This window comes from Equus asinus, chromosome 6 (assembly GCF_041296235.1).
Source record: "Equus asinus isolate D_3611 breed Donkey chromosome 6, EquAss-T2T_v2, whole genome shotgun sequence".
NCBI classification, from domain to species: domain Eukaryota; kingdom Metazoa; phylum Chordata; class Mammalia; order Perissodactyla; family Equidae; genus Equus; species Equus asinus.
The window spans coordinates 101,758,296-101,779,757 of record NC_091795.1 but is presented as its reverse complement, the minus strand read 5'-3'; the positions used below and the strand labels follow the sequence as shown (position 1 = coordinate 101,779,757).

The 21,462-nt window shown below is 47.5% G+C and overlaps 1 protein-coding gene across 5 annotated transcripts in view; it reads left to right on the top strand.

Moving 5' to 3' along the window:
- SNTG2 (syntrophin gamma 2) overlaps positions 1–21,462 on the top strand; it is a 346,458-nt gene that overhangs the window by 105,852 nt on the left and 219,144 nt on the right. For 3 of the 5 annotated variants that reach the window (XM_070512700.1, XM_070512702.1, XM_070512701.1), the window contains exons 3-4: positions 7,533–7,584; positions 7,669–7,726. In XM_070512700.1, the coding sequence (XP_070368801.1) occupies positions 7,533–7,584; positions 7,669–7,726 (110 nt within the window). Of the gene's footprint in view, positions 1–7,527; positions 7,585–7,668; positions 7,727–21,462 lie in introns of all 5 variants that reach the window. The other 2 variants (XM_070512699.1, XM_070512698.1) reach the window with 1 other exon arrangement.

The following is a 21,462-nucleotide window of genomic DNA, read 5'->3' as shown; positions in this document are numbered from 1 at the left end:
TTAATCTTTATTATTTTATTTCCTTGCACTTAGAGTAATGATCGAGCTCCCATGAGATGTTTTATCATTCAGCCAAACTACAAGTAGCTTAAAAGCAAAACCACCCTTTGGAGGTAACTGGACCCATTTCCTTCTCGGCATTCTGTATGGTATCTGTTTATTGACAAACGTGTATTAGTTTCTTAATTTTTTCCATTTCCTCAAGACAGCAACAGAAAATTCAGTTCTTTTCAGTTTCTGAAAGTTCATCTCTGCGTACGTGTTCACACGGCATTTTGGCTTCCGTCTCTTTAAACCCACCTCATCGGTCTTGCTCACTTGGGTTGTTGGTTCAGAAGATTTCTGCCTTCTCCCTGGGCCCAGCTCGCCTGCTTGTGAAGAGTGACCGCAGTGAGCATTGTCAGAGGCAGGGGCGCTGGGCGCCGTGGCCCTCCCCCCAACAAGCTCATCGATGAAGGGCAGATGTTCATATTTGCAAAGAGTGGCACCTCGTGAAAAGGATCAGCCCTGATTCCAAGAAACTAGCAACCAAACAACAGGACAAAAACTACGTCCTGCGCTTTCGTTTCCCGCGATTAGCCCTCCAGTTGAAGATCTGGGATCTCTGCGGTATGCCAATATTAAGATTATTACTATGAAATATTCAGTCATTATTGGACTCTTTCATCTCCGGGGAAATCTCTATTTTCTTGCTGATGGACTGGCTTACTTTAAATGGGGAGAAATCTTGCTTATGAAAATCACTAACGACCCTTCTACACGTGTTAGAATTAGGGATCAATTCCTGTTTGGAATTTAGTTGTCTTAGAATAGCCACCACGGTTTTTTCTTGGATGGCTCATTTCCGAAAGAACTGTTTGGATAGCAAAGGACCGGCCCGCATGGTGGAGGAGAGCGACCCTGTGCGTAAACACATGGGAAGACACCACAGGGGCCCTGAGAGGTCCAGGCAGATCCTGAAGAAGAGGCTTGTGAAACATCACAGGACGGAGGCAGGAAGCTGCAAGGCCGAACCAGTGCTTGTAAATTCTGACTTTCAGAAGGAAAGCGGGCAGCCTCTGTGGAAAGGCTTCCAAAACAAGGAAATGCAGTTGTCAGCAAGATATTGAGATATTTCCTCCTCGTCTGTGCAGTGGCTGCCTCTCCCAAGATTCTCCTCTGCCTTAGCCGTGAATGCTATCATGTTAGCTCATTAAAGTGCTTTTCATGGTGTCTATACTATAGTTCACTTTAATAAGGAAAGTTCTGGCTAAAGAAATATGAAAACCTTGAAATACTGAATAGTTTGGCCATATTTGTTATAAAAGTTTGTGTCAAAATTTATTTTAAGGATAAAATAATAGCTTATATGTGTTTGTACACACAGGCTTTATAAAGAAATCAATTATGAAAGTATGTCATTCAAATGCAACTTTAAATAACTAAACATCATAATAGCAAAGATATTTTGAATAATCTAACCATTTCTGTCATTTTTTCCTTTAATCATATAATTTATAATATAATCCGTAGAAAAAGTTTAAAAGTAATCCAGCAGAACCCTGTGAAATTATCATCCATGTTTATCATATGCCAACATATTTGCTTCATATTTCTCCATGTTTTAAAAGATCTACAGGTAGGACCAAAGCCCCAGAGTCATAATGGTTATCTGTCCTGTTTTACTTAAATTTTTAAATTCTTACTTTATGTGCCTTTTTCCACAGTCTAATTGTGTTTTTCAAATTTATGAGTGGAATGACGTTGTACCTTCGTTTTGCAAATATTATGCTTTTTAAATTTATCCATGACATGTGTGGATACAGCCTGCTCTGTGTAGATCTATTTAGTGCGTTCCTTTTCATTATTGTAAATTGCTGTGTGAAAAACGTGAAAAACCCAGAGTTGATTGATGCCTTTCCTGCACATTCTTGTTTGGACTTAAGCCCCCCAAGAAGAATATGTATTTTGAACATCGCCAATATACATTTAATTCAGTAAACCTTACTTTCCAATGATGTATAAGTTCTCTTAAAATCCATTTTTAACCCATGTGTGGTGAATTCTGTCAAGGTTTTGAATAGTGAAGTTGAAGGATGATAATGTACGTGTGTTTATTGCTCAGCAGCTTTATATGAATAATAATTGTGAGGAGCTGGAGAGAGTCCAGCAGCCAGGTGTTGGAACAGACGACTAAGACAGCAAGCCAGAAATGCAAGTTAAGCCTTTAATCACTTACTCTGATAGTACAAGCATAGCTAAACCAGAGAAAAGGCCAGGTGCCCCATTCATCTCACCACGGACGGCTCTGACTGAGGGTCAGCTGGATCGGTATGGATGTGGCTCCTCTCCCTGCCCTCTGAAGGGCCCTGAATCTAAGGCTCCTGTGTGTTATGGGCCCAGGGAGAGGGTGAGGACTGAGGGAGGGAAGGTACTGAGTGCTGAGTACTATTCAGAGTGGGTAGAGTGTCTTCAAGGCTCCCCCAATCCCCACCCGAGGAAGGCTGGACCAGAGGCCCCGGATGAAGAGGCCGCAGTGCAGATGTGAAGAGCGTGGCCCCTGGGGCTGGGGCCCTGCACGGTCTGTGCCCCGGGCTGAGTGGGAGGGCCGCCTCTCTCTGTAATTGTCTGTGCTCCGATCTGAAAGCTCACACAGAGGATTTTGGCCAGGAGCTGGACTCCAGCAATTCAACAAGTTGGAGTACTGTAGCAATATTTTATATTTTTAAAATTTACAAGTTGTAGCACACGGTTAGAAACTCTGAGCCCAGTATATTGATTTTTAAATCCTAATATGGCTTGAACACCCAAAATGAACAAATATGCCCAAGAGTTTTCAAATCGCCCTCCTTTTGAAATCACTACCTGAATCTGTTGAGGGATGATTTCATTTCAAGTGGTAAATCCGGGCTCTTCATCAGATTAAAGACATTTTGCTGGAGTCAGTTATTTTAAAAGAGTGGAGAGGGAGGCACCGGCCCATTCTGAAGGATGCCTTGCAGGGTGCTCGCTACGCAGAGAGAATCTCCAGCTCCGTGGAAGGTGAGACGCCTAGTGCTCTGACAGCCCCTCCTCCACGCCAGTCCCAATAGTAAAATCCAGTAACGTACCGTTTTCTGGAAAAAAAAAAAAATACTAGTAGAATTTTTGAAGGTATTTTTGTGTATGTATGAAATGGAATACTTCCAAAAATTCTTTCTCCAAATTGCTAATTTAAAATATTTCTCTTTCAGGCCCTTCAATTGTATCACCAGAAACTAACACTCATGTCCTTGTCACTGGCCTTTCCCGCTGTCCGTCTTGTTCTTGGCAAGGAAGGTGTGGCCCAGACTGTCCTGCACAGCCTCCTGGGAGGGGGTGCAGCTGGGGGGCCAGGGAGAAGGGGGTGGGCACCAACACTTCCAGTTGTCCGGTCGTCCTGTGACAAGAAGGTTTTCAGTGAACAAGCTCAGGGGCGGGGGAGAAGGATATCAGGCCTGGCGGCACAAGGTCACAATGACACACTTTATCTCTATGACTGATTGAAATCCCACCTTCTGGAAATTGCAGTCTTCAAATCCGAACATCAGTCTGCAGCTGTGACAAATTTGGAGTTAGTGTTAAATCCACAGTTTAACTGTCTGAAGTAAAAACATGTGGTCAGATCACACATTTCGTGCAGCGGTGACTTGAAGAACAACACTTTAGAGGGCCGGAGTAGGAAATCTAACTTTAATACCCCAAAGTCACTTCTTCTGTTTGCTGAAAAATATATAAAGGGTAAGAATTATCTGTGTCTTTGAAAACAGCTCTATATCAAAATATTTATAGTCAGAAGATAATGTGGAGGTAGCTGAGTCTTATTACAGTGATGGCAGCTACCAAGATGTGAACATGAATTAAACGTCAAAACATAGTTTGGGATTAAATGATAAAATGCAGAACAATATTTTCTGAAGGACCTTATCTCTTATGATTGTGAAAAAAAGGGCTGGATTGAATTTGAGATGAATTCATTAAATAGTTACCTTAGTTCTAAACTTCATTCTCCAGAAGTCTCATTATAGATGTTGATTGTATTCTGGATTTGTTCCTTTGATGGTGAATGAGGACCCTGAATATGGAACAGGAAGAAGTCATGCTTCTGGAAAAAATGCGTCTAAATGGAGCGGGTCCCTCCAGCCACAGCCTCTCTTTCCAGTTGACCTCTTGTCAGATGGTCATCTGGCACCTGATCCTTTGGGTAGTTGACTCTGCAGGGTGGGTATTGAGCAAACTAATTGAGGAACGACTGTTTTGTTTGAATTAAAACATACCTTTTGGTAACGTTAGTTCTGTCTAGATGTCTGCCATCAGAACCACTGTGGAAAATTCTACCAGGACTGTAAATTAAGATGATCAGCTCTGGCCGTGGGGTCGCAGCCAGTCAGGACGAGAAGGAGCCGTGACTTTGCGGGGCTGCGGGGTGGCATCAGTTAAAAGCTGTGGAAGTCTTGTTTTTTATTTATTTCTTCCACTGTCCACTCATTTTTACAAGTTGTGTTTTGAAATGTGAAGCTCTTGGACGTGATAATGTTAGTATCGTGTTAGGACCCCGATGGGTACATAATCTTCATTTATGAAAGCATGGGTCAGCAAAACCTTTCTTCCCGAGTTTGAAGTACTAGAATTCCTTGAGGCTTGAACGAGGCAGTTTTAAAAGACAGGAAAGAACAACTTGTCGTAGAAGAGACTAAACATCTGATATTTCAATGAAACTTGATGGTTTACAACATTCTTTCCCGTAATTATCTTACTTGACTTCTGTCTTAGCTCAGAGTACCACACACGGACTGGGCAGCTTAAACGACGGAAGTGATTTTTCACCATTGTGAAGGCCGACGTTCAAGACGAAGGTGCACACAGGGTTTGGTGTCCGTCTGCTTCCCGGGAGCTCTCTTCCGGGCCGCCATCCTCTCGCTGGGTCCGGGCTGGCCTTTCTGCGGTGCTGAGAGCGAGTGAGCGAGCCCTGGTGTCAGTCCTGTAGGACCAGGGCCCCACCCTGCTGCCTCCTTCAGCCTTTTTCCCTCCTGAAGGTCAGATGTCCCGACACGCACACGTGGAGTTCGGGCCTGAACATAGCAGCCTCGGGGGAACGCAGTTCAGTCCGTAGCAACTTCCCGAGGCTCACAGATCAAAGCCTCATTTTGCAGGTGCAGAAACCCAGTTTTGCAGAGATTTCAGTGACTGGGGCAGATGTGCTCGGAAAGGCAATTATAACAGATCTCACAGAGCAAATATTTGGAAAAAGAGTATTCTGGCTTAGCCCGAGCCATAGATAATAGGGTCTTCGAGTTCCATCAGACAAACATTAGACACGTTTATGATGTAATCTTCCCTCCCCACCTGTTAGGACTGTTAGTCCCGACTGTGGCAGTCATTAACTCATTTTTCCGCGGGTGATCACTTCTTAATATCACCTTTGAATTATCTCCCTGAGATCTGTACGTGAACAAGGTGACAGATTTAAATCGTCACTCTATGGCAAAGTCTGTCAAGGCAGAAACCCAGTTGTTTTTTCTCGAAATGTATTTTCTCTAATGGACATTTGCTTGTTCTTGGTGAGGTTCAAATGCTTATGTTAATGGCTAAAACTGGAAAACAGTATTGAACAGTGTGAGAAATTCCATGAAGTAGATTCCTGGTTAACATGACCTCGGATAATCCAGTTTTCTAGTCTTCTCTTGCTCAGAAACTGTCTCTTGGAAGCATGAGATGTGCGATGTGTCACTAGGGACTGCTGGCCCCGTCCCCATGCCACGCCTTGAACATAGTAGGAGCTCAGTGCTTGCAGAGTGAGTGACTGGGTGGGAGGGTGAGAGAGTGACTCCCCTCCTCCATTTTTGCCCGTTCACACTCATAGAGACACTTGCTGTCGTGGGAAGTTGACTCTCTGTCTTTGTAGGGGGGATGGGGTGCTTCTCACGGCAGGAGCATCTCCAGCTTCCCCTACATGGGGGTTCACAGTCATGTCTGCTTCTGCTCCTGCTGTGCTTTGACTCTGTGTGGACAAGAAGCATTCCTGGCATTTCAGAGAAGTTCTTAGATATGGTTCTAATTGGAGCCCACAGTGTCTGCACCACAAGAGTAAGTTTGTTCACTGTCTCTCTCCCTGGAATACAGTCTGGGACACGGAAGAAGTCAGACCGATTGCTAACGGCCCTGAATTCCGGCTCTTTTCTGCATATGATTTTGTAAATGTTTCATCGGTTACAAATGGTACATGTGGAGGGGCCAACCCCATGGCTTAGTGGTTAAGTTTGGCATGCTCCGCTTCAGCGGCCTGGGTTCACAGGTTCAGATCCTGGGTGCAGACCTACACCACTCATCGGCCATGCTGTGGTGGCAACCCACATACAAAATGGAGGAGGATTGGCACAGATGTTAGCTCAGGGCTAGTCTTCCTCAGCCAAAAACAAAAAAAACTTACATTTGGAAAAAGGCTCAAAACAGTAAAATTTCACTTAAAATGTTTTTTATGTGTTTCTGTATATACACTTTTTAAAGGGATATTTGCTCTAATTTTTGGTTTCTCTCCTTTCATCAGATAATGTATTCATTCCTAAGAATGAAACTACAGCTGGGTTTTACAGGTTGTAGAGGAGACACATTGCATGCACCACAGCAGGTTTCCATGGCCTGTTCAGGCTCTGCATCTTCCCTGCAGGAGCCCCACACTGTCCCTCCCACGCCCAGCTCCCCGCCCCTGCCCTGCAAACGCAGACGCTTCCTAGAGTCGTTCGTCTCAAAGTGCTTACACTTTCCCTTAAAGTGAAGAAAGCCGTTTCTGTTAGTATCATGCCTTTTTGAGGTAAAACCACAGCTCACTGCAGCTCTTCCTGGCCACCCCGCCTCACGCCCGCGAGGCCCCGTATCTGGTGGGTGTGGGTTAACGGTCAGTCCGAATCACACCAGAGGTGCACACCGTCTGCCATGAGATTTAGTGTGTATGACGTGGGCTGTCCTTACCCAGGGCGCGTGCTTTTGTCAGCTTCCCGTCACCACCCACACCTTACACGTGGTCAGGCGCCTGTGTCAGAGGACAGGAAAATAATCCATCGCTCGTGGATTCATATGGATTACTTAAAAAGCAGCTTCAAAGAGGTTGAACTCTGCAGAGAAGTATGAGGAAAGGGGAGCCAGTTTTGGGATTAGTGGAAAGAGAACACGTTTTAAAGCAGAATTGAGTGTGTTGCAACCTCACTGTTTATGACTTGGGGACACGTGGGCCGGTCATGTCCCTCACGGGGCTGTGCTCCCAGAGACAAAAGGGCGTAAGATGACCAACTCTGCAGGAGTGCCACGTGGATCTTCAATAACGCGTGTAATAGGGCCTGTTTTTATCAATGTTTGTGTTTCCATATGTAATACCACAGATTTAAGATTTGAAATTGTGTCATCACTGTAGTATTTAAGCAACGTTGCTTTGGAAATGTATTTTAAACTAAGAAGTTATAGACGCATTTTGCGTTCACTTTCCGATAGTGCATTTTAACCTAAACTTGGTTTGTTTTCTAAAATTTTTTAAAGCACAGAACTGTTACACTTCGCAGACAGCCTGTCGGCGGCCTGGGCCTGAGCATCAAGGTATGAACACGTTTTCCAGCCACGTTCCCCTTCGGTGAGCGTCTCCCTGTTGACCGTAACCCTCTCCCGTTGTCTGTCTTCCAGGGAGGCGCCGAGCACAGAGTCCCTGTCGTCATATCAAAAATATTCAAAGACCACGCAGGTAAAACAGCCAAACAACCCGTGCATGCGCTGCGACAGCTTGGAAGATGATATATTTAAGTGATAAAAATCCGCAACTCTTTATTTTGCTTGGTTATTCACGCTGCTCTTTTAGTTTTGTGCTTGTGTCTCATTTTGTCCCTGACATGACCCTGCCCTTTGCCATGTCCTCTAATGCCGCAGCCGTTAGGAGAGACACTGACTCCCAGTGTGGTGTAATGAGAGGCCCCCCAGAGGCACCGCCCGCTCGGTGGGTGAGCACTGGGTCATCTGAGGCAGGTTAAAACGTTGCGGGGAGTTAAATATAGAAGAAATCAGTGGTCTTCACCGCGTTTCCAATATGAAAGTCCATTGCACCCGTCCAGCAGCAGCTTCCCAGGAGGCCGAGGATGAGGCTGGCCGTGGTGGTGCTGGGTTAGCTCATTCATTAATTGTTCACGGAGTGAAACCACAGCTCCCCGAATCCTCACCAGGAAGCAGCTGCCTTTACTGCAGCTCGCTGTCAACAGAGGGGCTGTGACCACGGGATGTCTGGCCCCATGCTCCTGGGTGGAGGGTAGTTTCCATGAAAGGGGGATTTTCTGGTGCCATGAAATCACCCCATCAGAGGGCAGACCTGCTCCAGCTCCTAATCGGGTTCTTGCTTCCGGGTGGCTCCTCCTGTCCGGGTGGCTCCTCCTGTCTGCGTGGCTCCAGAAGGACACATCCTGCCTGATCGGGGAGGGGAGGTGCCCCCCTGGGGGGCACACCTGTGTGGGTGGGGGGGTCACCTCTGTCCCTGAGGCCTGAGGTGGGCAGGGAGGGAGGCAGGCTCACCCAGCACTTGGACCTGAAACGGGACGGAAACAAGGGCTGTGGTGACCTTCTGGACCAGACTTTGGGACGGGGGACGGCCACTCTCAGTGGGAAATAGGCAGGTTTGGGGTGACGTGGGGAGTAAGCTCAGCTCATCCTTAGAACATTCCTACTCTTTTCCCTGATCACGCAGCCGTGAGCCCCGAGTTGGATGGCGTGCGGCTGCCGCAGCCCCGGGACTGCTGGGGCCTGGGGTCCCCGCCCAGCCTCGGTGGTAGTCCCTGGCTGTAGGGACCATTTGCATGCATTGTGAGTTTCCTCACGCTGACTTTGACTTCATTTTTGAGGAAAAGAGAGATTTTAGCAGAATGATGCACTGCCAGATTTGCATCTGTGTGAAGACCCATTTTTACCAAGAGCACGTTCAGGAGACAGCGTGACAGCGCACTGTCCCCTTTTCGAGTGAGAGTTAACGGGACCAGAATCGCAGTTCATGGCAGGTGGGGCTGTATTTAATCTGAGATGGAGGGCAGAGGGACCCACGACAGCTCTGTCCTCAGCTCCTCTGGGGATGGAGGGCTCCTGGGGAGGGGGCGCCCCCTTGTGCTCCTTGATAATGTTTTTCTGGTGACACACAAAAAATTCAGTGTTATAGGAAAACACATTTTTAATTGTGACCATAGATGACAGGAAAGAGCTACAGAGGTCTCTGAATCAAACGATCGATTTTTTGGAGGTTTTTAAAGCATTTCAAAACAAAGAGGATGATTGCTCTGGACTCAGGCGTTTCTGTTGTGCGTGTCGGGTGTAGTGGTCGTGGAGCTGAAGAGCTGGCAGATGCTCGGGGCTGCGGGGCATTTAAAGTGAGATTGTGCGTGGGAGGCGTGAATTGTGTGAGTGTGTTACTGGTGTTTACTTCCGCACCGCTGTCCGCCTTTGGATTGGCCGGTTAATAGTTGAAGGGAGGAGTGTCAATGCGTTTCTGCTTCTCTAATCTTTGTGAACATTCCCAGTGCTTTTTCGTTAGTGTGTTTTTTTATTTGTGATTGTGAATATAAGTCTCAGAAAAGGACGGGGATACGGGAGTAAGATAAACGAGCAGACAAAAGCAGAGGGCTTTATGCTCAATTCAGAGAGAAAATCTACGTGGTTGGTAGAGGGACGAGCAGGTCAGGAGGCCGCGTGTGGCGCAGCTCGGCTGCGGCTTTAAGAAAGGCGCCAGTCGCCTGAGTGTGCCCCATCTGTGAGCCGAAGAGTGGCCGGAGCCCGGGGTCCCGGCTGGGCGGGTGGGTGCTCAGAAGTGCTGGGCCCAGCAGGTTCCCAGATTCTTACAGCTCTGGAGTCAGGATGTGCAGACACAGCTCTCTTCTGAACCCGAGGTTCTTCTCCCCGGCTGCCGGGAGGCGTCCCAATAACTCAAACCAGCAAGTCTCTAACTAGAGCCTCGTCTCTTCCACCGCCTCCTCCTGCTCCTGCGGGTGACAGCTCGTCCTGAAAGCCAGGGGCCTGCCTCTGTGTCCAGCTGGTCTCCTCGCCCTGCTGCCTACCCCTCCTCTCCATCACCATGGCCCCACCTGGGTTCAGGCTCACGCACTGAGGCGCTGGACTCGGAGATCACGGCCAGCAGCCCTCCCGGCCCCGCGCCTCCTGCAGGTTGCTTCTGTGCTGCTGCCAGGCTTAGAGGGGTGTCCTTGTTTCTTCATTGTCTGCATGTTCTATGCCCTCGCCTCTGCGCAGTCAGATGCTCTGTGAGCTCCAGGGGCAAGGCCTTGGTCTGATGAGGGTACGTCTTCAGTGCTTGGCGGAGGATGAGCGTTTGCACAGGGCGGGCTCTTGGCTGCCGTGTGTCTCTCTGTGAAACTGCCACACGGGTCTGGTGTCAGGAGAAAGACTGTGTGGGACCTCAGTGCCCCAAAGTGCAGGAGGCTGCGGGGCATGCATGAGGCAGCGAGCATATGTCGTTGAGAACCGATACCCAGTCCAGCTACCCAGGGAGTCTGGATTTGAGGAGGGAGATTGCAAACTCAGGGTAGTGAAGAGAGCTAGGAACACTGCAGGTCCCACAAGAGACCATGGGCACCCTGCTGTGTCTCCTGATGAGGGTAGGGGTCTGAGTGTCCCCAGAAGAAAGGCATAGATCTCTGGGAGTTCTGTGTAGCTCAGTCTCTTCCCGTGGGGACTCAGGAGCCTGCTGTGTGCCTGGCGAGGCCTTTAGGAATGAGGCGGCTGCAAACTGTAGGTCAAAGCAGAATGTAAAATCACTTATTCAGTCATCTGTCCATGAATTTATCCAACCACATGCAATGCGTAACTTCTATGGAAAAGACACTCTTCTGGGCCTTCAGTGGGGACATCGCCATCGTGGAGGGTGTATTCCATTGCAGAAAACAGGCAGTAAATAATCTACGTTCAGACAGTGATGACTGCTGTGGAGATCATTGAGCAGTGTTAGGGAACGGAGAGTAACTGAGGATCACTGTTCTTTGTAATGTGGTCAGTGAAAACCTTTCTGCAGGCGACGTTTAACGTGAATATTTGAGTGAAAGGGAGTAAGCCGTGAGCAGGTCTTGACGGGAGCTTTCCGGACAGTGCGAAGCGGGAGGACAAAGACGTTGATACAGAAATGAGCGTGTTTGCTTCAGAAACAGAGTGAACGCCAGCTGGAAGGGCAGACGGGAAGTGGGCTGAGGTTGGGGGGAGCGGAGACCCTGAGTGAAGACAGGGGCAAGTCGTTCAGGGCCTGGAGTCCTTGCAAAGAACTTGGATGTTTTTCATGAGTAAGAGGGGTCGCTTGAAGACTTTTCAAAAGTGGGGTGAAAGATCTGTTCTACGTATTATCGCTTGGGCTGCAGTAAGGAGAGCAGATTCTAGGGAGCCAGGGGCAAGTTAGAAGCCAGTGCTGCGCGCAGAGGGCTGCACTAGGGGACATGGGTGAAGCGGGCCAAGCGGTCAGATTCTGGACGTGCTTTGAAGGTGAGCCTCAAGCACGGCTCAGGGTCAGTTGTGATGCCTGAGAGAAGGGAGACGCCTCACCGGTCCATGATTCTTTCAGCCTCAGTAGCAGGTGAACGGGGATGCATTCAATGACAGGCAGGTGCTGGGGGTCAGGGGAGTGCTGGAAATAGAGGGTGGAGGGCAGGGAGTCAAGCACACCGTGAGGCGCCTGCTTGCTGGGCACTGGAGCTCCGTGTGTAAAGTCAGCCGGAGGAACAGGGTTGAGGGGTGGAAAAAAGGCATTTGAGTTAATGGACCTCAGCTGATTTCCTGGGGGCTTCATGTAGATAAGAGAGGACAACAGACCACAGAGGTGTGAGAAGGAGTAGGAGCAGCAGGGAGCCTGACGAGGCACCCAGTGGCCGGAAGAGCAGCCACGGGGCTGGCGATGCCCACTGGTACCTTCGTTCCTTGGGAAGTGGTTCTCAGCCCCCGTGGGCGTGTGAATTACCTGAGAAGCGAGCCAAGCAGACGTGTCCAGAGAGCCGACAGCGCCCTTCAGGTGCAGCCCATTGATGACCTCACCCGCTCCAAGCCCCCCCCTCGCCTGCTCCTGAGAGTCCACTGGGAGGTTGGTGCCATGGCCTCAGGCCCACCGCCGGACATCTGCAGAGGCCGGGGTGGACACGAGTCTGAGGCTCGCCCCCCTGCAGATACAGTTCTGAACATGCAGATCTACCAATTCTGTAACATCTGGTGAGCTGTTTATACTATGAGGAAAATCCACCACTGTTACTACTTTGCTTAGTGGACAGTTTGTTAATGTCATAGATCTAATAGGCAGAAACTTGAAACTATCTTTTCTTGGACATTCAGCATTGACCATAAATTTCAGTTCCTTCAGTTCTTTAACCACTTCAGGTTGTCAGTATAAATTTCTCTGAGTCATTTGATCCCTTCAAACTTCAGAAAGATTAGACAAAACATCCATGAATCCTATGAGTAGAGGCACTCACTCACTCATTCATTCAGGGACAGACACAGAGCTGGGTGTGTGAGCACTGTCCTCGCCGCCGAGGGTGGAGGAGCGAGGAGTAGGCTGATTCCCTGCTCACGTGGAGCGTGTGTGCATTTCAGCGAGGACAGACACATGACAGATGAAGACACAGCGACGTTACGTCAGGTGTGGATAGTACCATGAAGAAAAGATGTTTAAGTTTAGCCAATACATTCTGCGTTCCAGGCATTAATCAGTGACCTTTTCCAATGCTGCAAGATAAGGACTGCTTTTCTCACCCTCAGTGTACAGATGAGGACACTGAGGCAGAGATGCATGAAAAGGATCGCCCACAGACACACAACTGACAGCTGGCACATGGGGAAGACGTGACCCACGTGGCCCGTCTCCAAGTCTGGGTGCTCCTCTGTGACACTGCTCACTGCTCTTGAACGTCTGTAAAGAATCAGGGCAGTGTCTGGAGAACATCTCTCCTTGACTTCTGCTCTTGTTTTTGTGCGTTCTTTGGGTTGTTGCTTTGCTTCTGTTGATATTGCTTGGGGTTACGTGTTACCATTTTGATAACATTCTGGAGTAGTAGTAGTGAAATTGTTCAACCAAAAAAGAAAAAAAAAGTATCTTTTCAGATCAGCTGGGTTAGAGGATCTGGGCTATCAGTGTATGGATGATTTTATTACTGATTATTCACCTGTATAGGGCATTTGATTGGTTCTCTCAAATTAATTTAAAAATAAGGCCTTTGTATCAAGCTTTCTTTTTATAGGTAGACTTCCTTTGTTGAGTCAATAGACTTTTAATGTCCACACAGTCACCTAAGATTTTAGGTTTTTGCATTTATGTAACCCTGGGAAAAGGGAAAAGGAAAGACTTACTTGTCCATCCCAGATTGAGAAGCCTACTGTGTCACCATTATTTCCTCCTTATACTTTGCCCTGATATGTTAGCGTCATGAGAACCTGTGAATGTGGTTCAAAGGGGGATGTGTTTGGCTGTGAAATAGCCTCAATTGATAGTGAAGGAATAGAAGTTTGTCTGTCTCGTTTAACAAGGAGCCCAGTGTTTGATGAGGTTCTCTAGCCCCAGCATCCCTCCATCCTTCTGCTGAGCCATCCTTAGCTTGGGAGGTTTTTTTCTCAAGTGTGTGGCCTCATGTTTGCAAAATGGCAGCTACATTTTAAGACAATGGTCTTCTGTCCAGGTAGAACAAAAAAGACATGGAAGGGCCCATTCCCCAAGAGGCTCCATCCTTTAATTCAGGGAGAAAGCCTTCACAGCATTCTTTCCTCTCCATCCCATCCGTGAGCACTGACCTCAAACTCACTGCAGAAAGGCCAAGGGAGCAAGGTCACCATGAGATGTTTAGACAATGCCCATCCCCTGAGTTGTGGGGGTGTCTTGCCTCCTTTCACTGAGATTGACATTTGCTGGAACCATCTGAGCGGACGAGTCTGTCGTCAGAGCGATGACTTGAGAGTGCCTGGGAAAGAACTTAGTTCAATTTTATCACCACAACTATGCCATCAGTAGCTTCATTTCCTCAGAGACGAAGGGTCTGGTCTGTTCATTTAGCTCTGCTCTTTAAAACTTGGACCAGTCCTTATTCGTGGCACAGCACTGAGCCCTTCTTCTCCTGGCTTAATATTTATGACCATTCTCCACATTGTGATAAAGTACCTACTGGGATCCTGCCCTTTCCAGCTATCCCACATCCTCATTCTCTTCATTCTTCTGTTAACAAAGCTTGTAACTGGCTTCCCAACCTGTGTACTTTTGTGCCAAGAATGGATTAGAAGTCTGCTGGGAAGTGGCCTTGGGCTCCCCTTCCTCAGCCATCACAGGGCCTCTCAGAAGCATTCCAGGTCTTCTACCCAGCGAGTTCTGTCTCCTCTTCTCTTGAGAACACTGTGGCTCTGCTGAGGCCAGGCATGCGGTCCGGGCTCTGACCAGTGGCCTCTGCCCCGTCCAGGCCGTGTGATGCTGATGGTCAGAGCTCTTCGCTTGTTCCTGTGAGACTCGAGGTGCACAGAACTGCTGGCATCGCCTCATGCAGCTCGAGTGGCTGATCAGGGTGAAGAGGGAAGGTGATCAGTTAGTTTTAGCAACAGGAGCGCGGTGTCTAAATAAGTGAAGAAACCTTTGCCATTCGTGCCGTCACCTCACAGGGTAAGAGTGGCCCCGGACAAATGGTTTCCTGAGGAGGTAGTGCTTAGGACTGAAAAGGTTTGTGTGGTTTTCCTCTGATGGTGTAATGGAGAGGCTTGTTGGGTTCTGTCATGTGGTTTGAACCCAGCCGGCCCTCAGCGTGAGCCCTCCATTGTGTATGAGGTTGAGCTTAGCCGCGTAGGCGTTTAAATTCTCAGAGGTTCTGTGCTTTGCTCTCTCCCTCCCTGCTCCTGCGAGGTGTCCAGTGTACCTGCTGAGGCCCGTCTGCTTAGGAGGCATGTGTGCTCACTGGGATGACGTGCCAGGCACTGGGGATGACAGTCACCGAGAGTTCCAGTGAGAAACCTAAACCCGCAGGAGACCATAGCACTTAGTGCTATTCTGTGAAGGTTACTACATAGGATTTACCAGAATCAGCGATGATCTCTGTGGGTGCGGTGTCCACACAGAGGGTGCAGATCCCTGTTCACACCACGTCCCTTGAGCATCATTCTTCTTTCTGACTCTTCTCTCTCTTCGCCCAAAAATCTCCAGTGGCCCTCTGCTGCTCACAGAAACGTGAAGGCTCAGGCTGGACGTGTGAGCCCTGCTGAGTGTTGTTGCTTGCCTGCTGTCCATGATGTGGGCCCCTTCCTGTGGCCAAACTTCCCTCCCCTCTGCCCTGAGGCACCACAGGTCCTTGCCCACCCGGCCTTCCCTCCACAGAGGCTCTCTCTTTCCCTCAGTTTTCCACACTCTGCTCAGGATGAAAACACCATTCCAGCTCACCCAAGAGGCTGCCCACATGCTCCGTGATAAATGCATAGGGGGCACACACACCTGTGCCTGCCCATGCACCTGAACACACACACCTGTGGATACACGTGCACACACAACGAGAAGGTGTCACTGAACATAAACAGGGTCATTTAGCTGCTGCACAGGTGGGCCAACAACTAGACCACCGGGCTTGTGGCACGGAAGGAGGTTTATTATGGAAAGGCAGCAAGACGGGAGATGGGAGTGAAAACTCAGATCCACCTCCTCGAAGGGAAAAAGGTAGGGGATTTTGTCTGGGGTCTTAGGTGGGGGGGAACATATGGCCATACTTCTTGGCACCTTCCCACCAGCCTTGAAGGCTGAACTTCTTTTCCCTGGACTGTCTGGACTTTCCTGGTTAGTTCTCATCCTCAGCCTGTGCTTGGCCTTGTGAGGCTGGGTCTTGACGTCTGGACCCTGACGTCCTGGGAAAGTCGGCTCGCGCGTGTTCTAAGGAGGGCGGAGAGACGCGATTCGTTCTGGACAGTGGTGGCTCTGCTGAGCACGCACAGCCGCAGGTTGCAAAGCTCATCTCAGGGTTTTTTTTCTCTTCGTCTTGCCCAGGGAAGATTTTTTAACTCCTTCGTTCTCGGTTTCAAAGGTGTGAGATATCTTGAGTCAAATGCATATCTTCTTAATGACATTTATGTTTTGGAAAATAAAGCGGCATTGGGTATTTCTCCCATGCCCCTTTTTATTGTCGATCACAGCAGCTTGCTATTAGTGATTACCCTGTTCAGACTGTATAAAAACAAGGAAGAATGAAGAGTTCCTCTATAATCGAATGAAATTTAAATGTAGTATTTCTGATATAGCAAAACCTTAGAAACCCTAAACAAGCTGCATACAACATATAAAGAGTGAATGAAGGGAGACATGGAGGCAAGACTTGAGAGTAGAAATTCTCACCTTAACAGGAATTCCCTACTTTGGTATAAAGCTTCTGTCGTATGAAAAGGGCTTTCATGTTTGTTGAATCTTGATGAAAACCCTGTGAAATGGAGAAGGCAGTGGTAGCTCTTCACATTTCACAGGTCAGGAAATAAACAGCAAGAGAAAGCCTCGCCCACTTTTAGCTTCCGCTAAAAGGCAGTTTAGATATAAGCGTAGATTTGTTTTGTCTCAAAATCCAGTTCTTCCTGCAACGTATCATCTCATTATGTGCTCATAAAATTCACTCACGGCACAGTTTGACTCAGGCATCGTCATACCGCTTTGGTGAGAATTTGGGTAGGCCTGGACCCCGTGGCTAGGTGGGTGCCTGCTTCAGGAGACAGATGGGACAATTAGGAAATGCCCAGAAAATTGCAGTAAAAAGGAGAGGGGAGGAGCTCCTCCCATTAGGAGGACACAAAGAATTGGAACTGTTAATGTCCTGCACATGGAACTTTCATTGTTACGTACAAGTAAATATCCTCAGCTAAACGATGGATTCTCCCAAGAGCTCTTAAATTACAGCCGAGCGTTAGATTGGAAACAATGCCCTGGACTGTTCATAAAGATGCTTACACAGTACACGGAGTAACCATTTCTATAGTCCAAATACGTATATTGCACCAAGGGGGAAAATAAAGGGAACCTTGGCCGTGTGCAATAGTGATTTGCCAGCCCCCGCAGGGTAGCCGCCCGGACCTTCGACCTCTGGAGCCGCGGCCCTGAGAGCTGTTGAAACACGACATTCGGACGTCCAGGATGTCTGAGTTTTCCAGGGTGAGGGTGTGAGGTCGCCTGATGCCCTCTGCTCTTCGTTTTTCTCCAGAACTTTCGCCCGTTCTTGGTGCCTTACTGCTGTGAACATGCCGTCATTATAGTGGACTTGTGATTAACTTATTTTCATGTCCGTGATATGTTATTAATCTTGCAGGATTCAATATTAAATCTTTTCCCTTAATCCTCACATTTCCCTTCTGATTCCCTCTCTTCCGTCCAAACATTGACTCCTGCACCTGCGTGTTCCTGTGGAGGTCCTCGTGACCCCTGCCCTCTTGCAGGCCCTAGTAAATTTTGATAGGAGCCCGGAGAGCAGATAGCAGACTGAAGAGTCTGAATGATACTTTAAAGGTCTTAAATATTTCATTGCACCGGCCCGGTGGCGTCTCGAAGTTCAGAGCAGCGGGCTGTGCCTTCGGCATCAATCACGCTACTGCTCAGCCTGGAAGCAGTGCCTGGAGACCGCCCCATCCTCCCTTCCGTTCTGTAAGGAAATGGCTTTCGAAAAGGAAAATGTGTACAGACACGCAGCCCAGCGTGCCCGCAGTGATGAATAAGTCAGTTTCTAACTTTTCTCTGGAGGTCTGTAAATATTTAATAGACCTCTTCTGCCTTAGATGGTTTATCCTGGGTCCAACCAGGTTTGTGTAGAAATGCACAAGAAACTCCTCTCACCTGGGGTGGGTGAGTGAGGAGCCAGATTTGGAATTTTTAGGTCAAACTTTTCTTCTCCTGCTTCTTATAATAAATGAAAATCTGCTTTTCCTGTAAGTTAGCTTTCGTAAGAGGGAAGGGAGTCCCCTTTTCCATTCCCCAGGTCTCTTTAGAGACACAGCACATGGAATGAGTATCTCGACATTCCTTCCTCTTCATTTTTCATGAATCAGTGACAGCATGCTTTTAGCGCTATCAAATAAATAGAACTTGAAAGGGATAATAAAATTGACTCCGTAGCTGAATGAGAAGTGTTGAAACCTCAAAAAGAAATGCTAGATGTATTAAAAGCCCTGAAGTACACATGTTGTGTGTCGCAGGTTTAATTTAAATTCTGTATGGGAGGAGACTTCGTCTCTAAGAGCTGAGCGCTAAGAGGGAAATTGAGGCAGAGAAGCAAACTGGCGGGCTGTCAGAGTCCCACTTTTGACAGATCACTTGCTGTTCAGATCAGAGGGAGGCAGAGGGCCGCAGAGAATCCAGTTTTGATGGCTACGGGAAGCGTCTGAGGTGCTCGCCTCACACGTGCTTTCTGCCCGAGAGGCGCTGGCCTGGGACCCACTGTGTCGTGGCTCCTAATTCTCCTGACGTCATCGGCTGTGCCAACTTCCACTGTGGAGGGCCGTCCTGGAAGATGAAATGCTTTTCAATTTAAATTTATGTGATACTTTCAAATGTACTGAAATCCCTTAAATTACTTTGAGAATTTAGATGTCAATATCTAAATATAAGTAAAATAATAAGTAGATGTAGTATATCATCATGGATAACACATAGTCCCCCAGGGCCCCTTGAAGGAGGGGAGAGAATCCTTGTTGCCATGTCAGGGACTGACAGTTCATCCTCACAGTCCTGGGAGGGGAGAACACGAAGCCCCTCGTGCAGATGGGGTCACTGAAGCTCGGGGCTGGGAGAGCCCAAGGGCAGGGTTCTGGAGGTGAGCTCGGGCAGTGTTCAAACCCCAAGGGCCCTGAGTCTACTCCCGAGACTGAAGAGCGGCTGGTCCCCCTGGGCCTGCACTGGCCCCTGGGGATCCCTGCAGGTGGGGTCCGTCTCATCCTAGCACAGGTGACTGACTCGTGTCAGTTAAATGGAAAGCAGTCGGACCAGGTCTCTCGGAGCTCAGGGTGTAGGTGTCCTCAGGGAGCTTGGTGAAGTAGGTTTTATTTTTGAGGATCAGGGATCACGATGTTATGTACCTGAAAAGACTGTGTAGGCTCACGTAATATTTCTCTCACTCGCTGCAACCTCGAGAACATGCGGGCATCTTACCAGTGTGTGAAATAGCACCCAGGATAGTGTGAAGCCATGGTGCAGACGTGAGCCTCTAGTTGGTGCAGAACTGTCCGGAAGGGGGATATTCTGGCATATGTCTTTATTCTTGGAAAATTAGATAAAAGCCACTGAAGGTCATTGGCTTTCTCTCTGATAATTCCAGTCACTTTGGGATTTTACAGAGCCCTGAGTGGCTTGTTTATTTTAGACATCGTTGCAGATTATGCAACAACAGAGAGTAACAGAGAGAGCTGATATTCTTAACAAATCTCTGACATCAACACATTATTTATGATTTAATTTTAATAGAAATAACTTATTATCCTTCTGTTTTCTTTCTCATAAATGTGAAGACAAGAACATTTAAGTTTTAAAAACAGATAATGGAGCTTTCAGCTCCCTTTTGGGTTCCAGTTGCATCTCCGCTCTCCCCCAGCACCCATCCTGTTGGTGCGCATCTGCGCCTGTCTCTTGGCAGGCTTCCATTTTCCTCTGATACTTTGGCATTACTCATTCAGGGCCCCTAATACCCGACCCCACCCCCACAATGGAAATCTTTCCCAGGATGAGTTATCTTAAATCTAAATTATTGAAGGAAAGACTCATACAGAACACATTAATTTCACATTCTACCACCTTTTTTTCTTGTAGATTTACAATATATAACCTTCAAAAGTTTTAAAATTGGTTATATTCTGCTTAATTCATTCTTAATTGAGAAACTTTTTTTCTCTTCGAACAAGAGACAATTAACACAGCAGATTTGATAGTAAATTTCGGAAGAAGATAAGATGGTATAATAAATAACGGAACAGAAAGACAGGATGGTGCGGCAGACACAGGGCGAAGCTGTAATTTCCCATTCTGTAAGGGATGTTCTTGCTTTATTTTTGCCTCCTCTGAGTAATCAGATCATGACTATGAAATCAGAGCCTACTCAACACCCAATTCTGGACTTTATAAAGACATGAGGGCTCTTTAAAAGGATGAGCAAAAAAGCAACGTACATTCTTACACAAGTGTGGATGTAGGTAACAATTTGGACAACATACCCCTTTGATCTGAATTTAAGCTTGCACTGTGGACGGTTGCTACTTGCAGTGGGCTTTGCGACATGCTGAATCTCTGCTTTATACGTTTATCCATAGTTGTTGCATGTTTCTGACTCATTTAAGGGACCCACATCTACACACGGTGCACAGTGTGGAAACAGTAAGCGTGGGTTCCCTCTGCTTCTCTCAAACCCTTGCTCTCAATCTGAATATTCTATGCCATCTGTCAATATAAAAAAATCCATCACTGTGGTGTGGTGAAGGGTGAAAAATGTGTCAGGAAGCACGAGGTGGGTGAGTGGGGCCATTGAAGGCAGGTCCTGCACGGGACGGGAGCCTGGACACCGCCCCTCTTCCCGGCCACTGCCACTGGACATCAGCTGGACCGGTGTAGACAGAGATGCTAACTTTATGTCCACTTCATGTCCACTTAACATTACTCTCTGCAGGTCTCATTGATTTTTAAAAAATGAATTCTGCGTTATTGATCTGGGAACCACTGGGAAATAACGTAGGCTGTGATTACGAAAATGTGCTGCTCATCCAACCCTGGAGGTGAGGGGAGTATGCACAGTAAGAATACGTGTCCAGCCTTTCCTTTTCAAAGAAAAATGCTGTCTTTCCCCCCTTCACATTTAAGTTACCCAGCAAGGGAATCCATCTTTAATAAACAACACGGAGCCTTTATGCCGGCCATTTCCAGAGGGTTCTCTTCTTGAGAGAAGATAAAGGAGTTAGTAGTCATCCTTTCATTTTTCTGAATTTTCTAAAAACGACTTTCCAAGAAAGCTGCATGCATGGTTCTAACTATTTAGCTCCTTTGCAGAGTACCCTTCTATGACAGCTATTTCGTAGTAAATCATGGGCATTTATCAAATTCTTTATGAGACATAACGAGATGATGTTTGCTTCTGGATGCTCTGCAGAAATATTTTTTAACTCATGGTCCATTATGCTCTTGTTTTGTTTATATGCGGATCTACATCATCATCTGGGAATTATTTCCCAAAGAAACATACATCTCTTCTAGTAAATAGACATAAATGTAAAATTTGGGGTAAGTCAGGCACTGGAAATTAATGATTTCGTCGTGCTTCCCTTTCACCTGTCTGCCAAACATTGAGCTAGATGTGAAGGCCAGGTTTCTGCCGCATTAGCTTAGCTTTGTCTGTATTGTCATTCTAAACAGTTATTAATGTTCCATTGTGTAATTTAGCAGTTTTATCGTTGTGTGCATATTACAGATGATAACTCACCCCTTAGAAGGCTGGGGGTTGT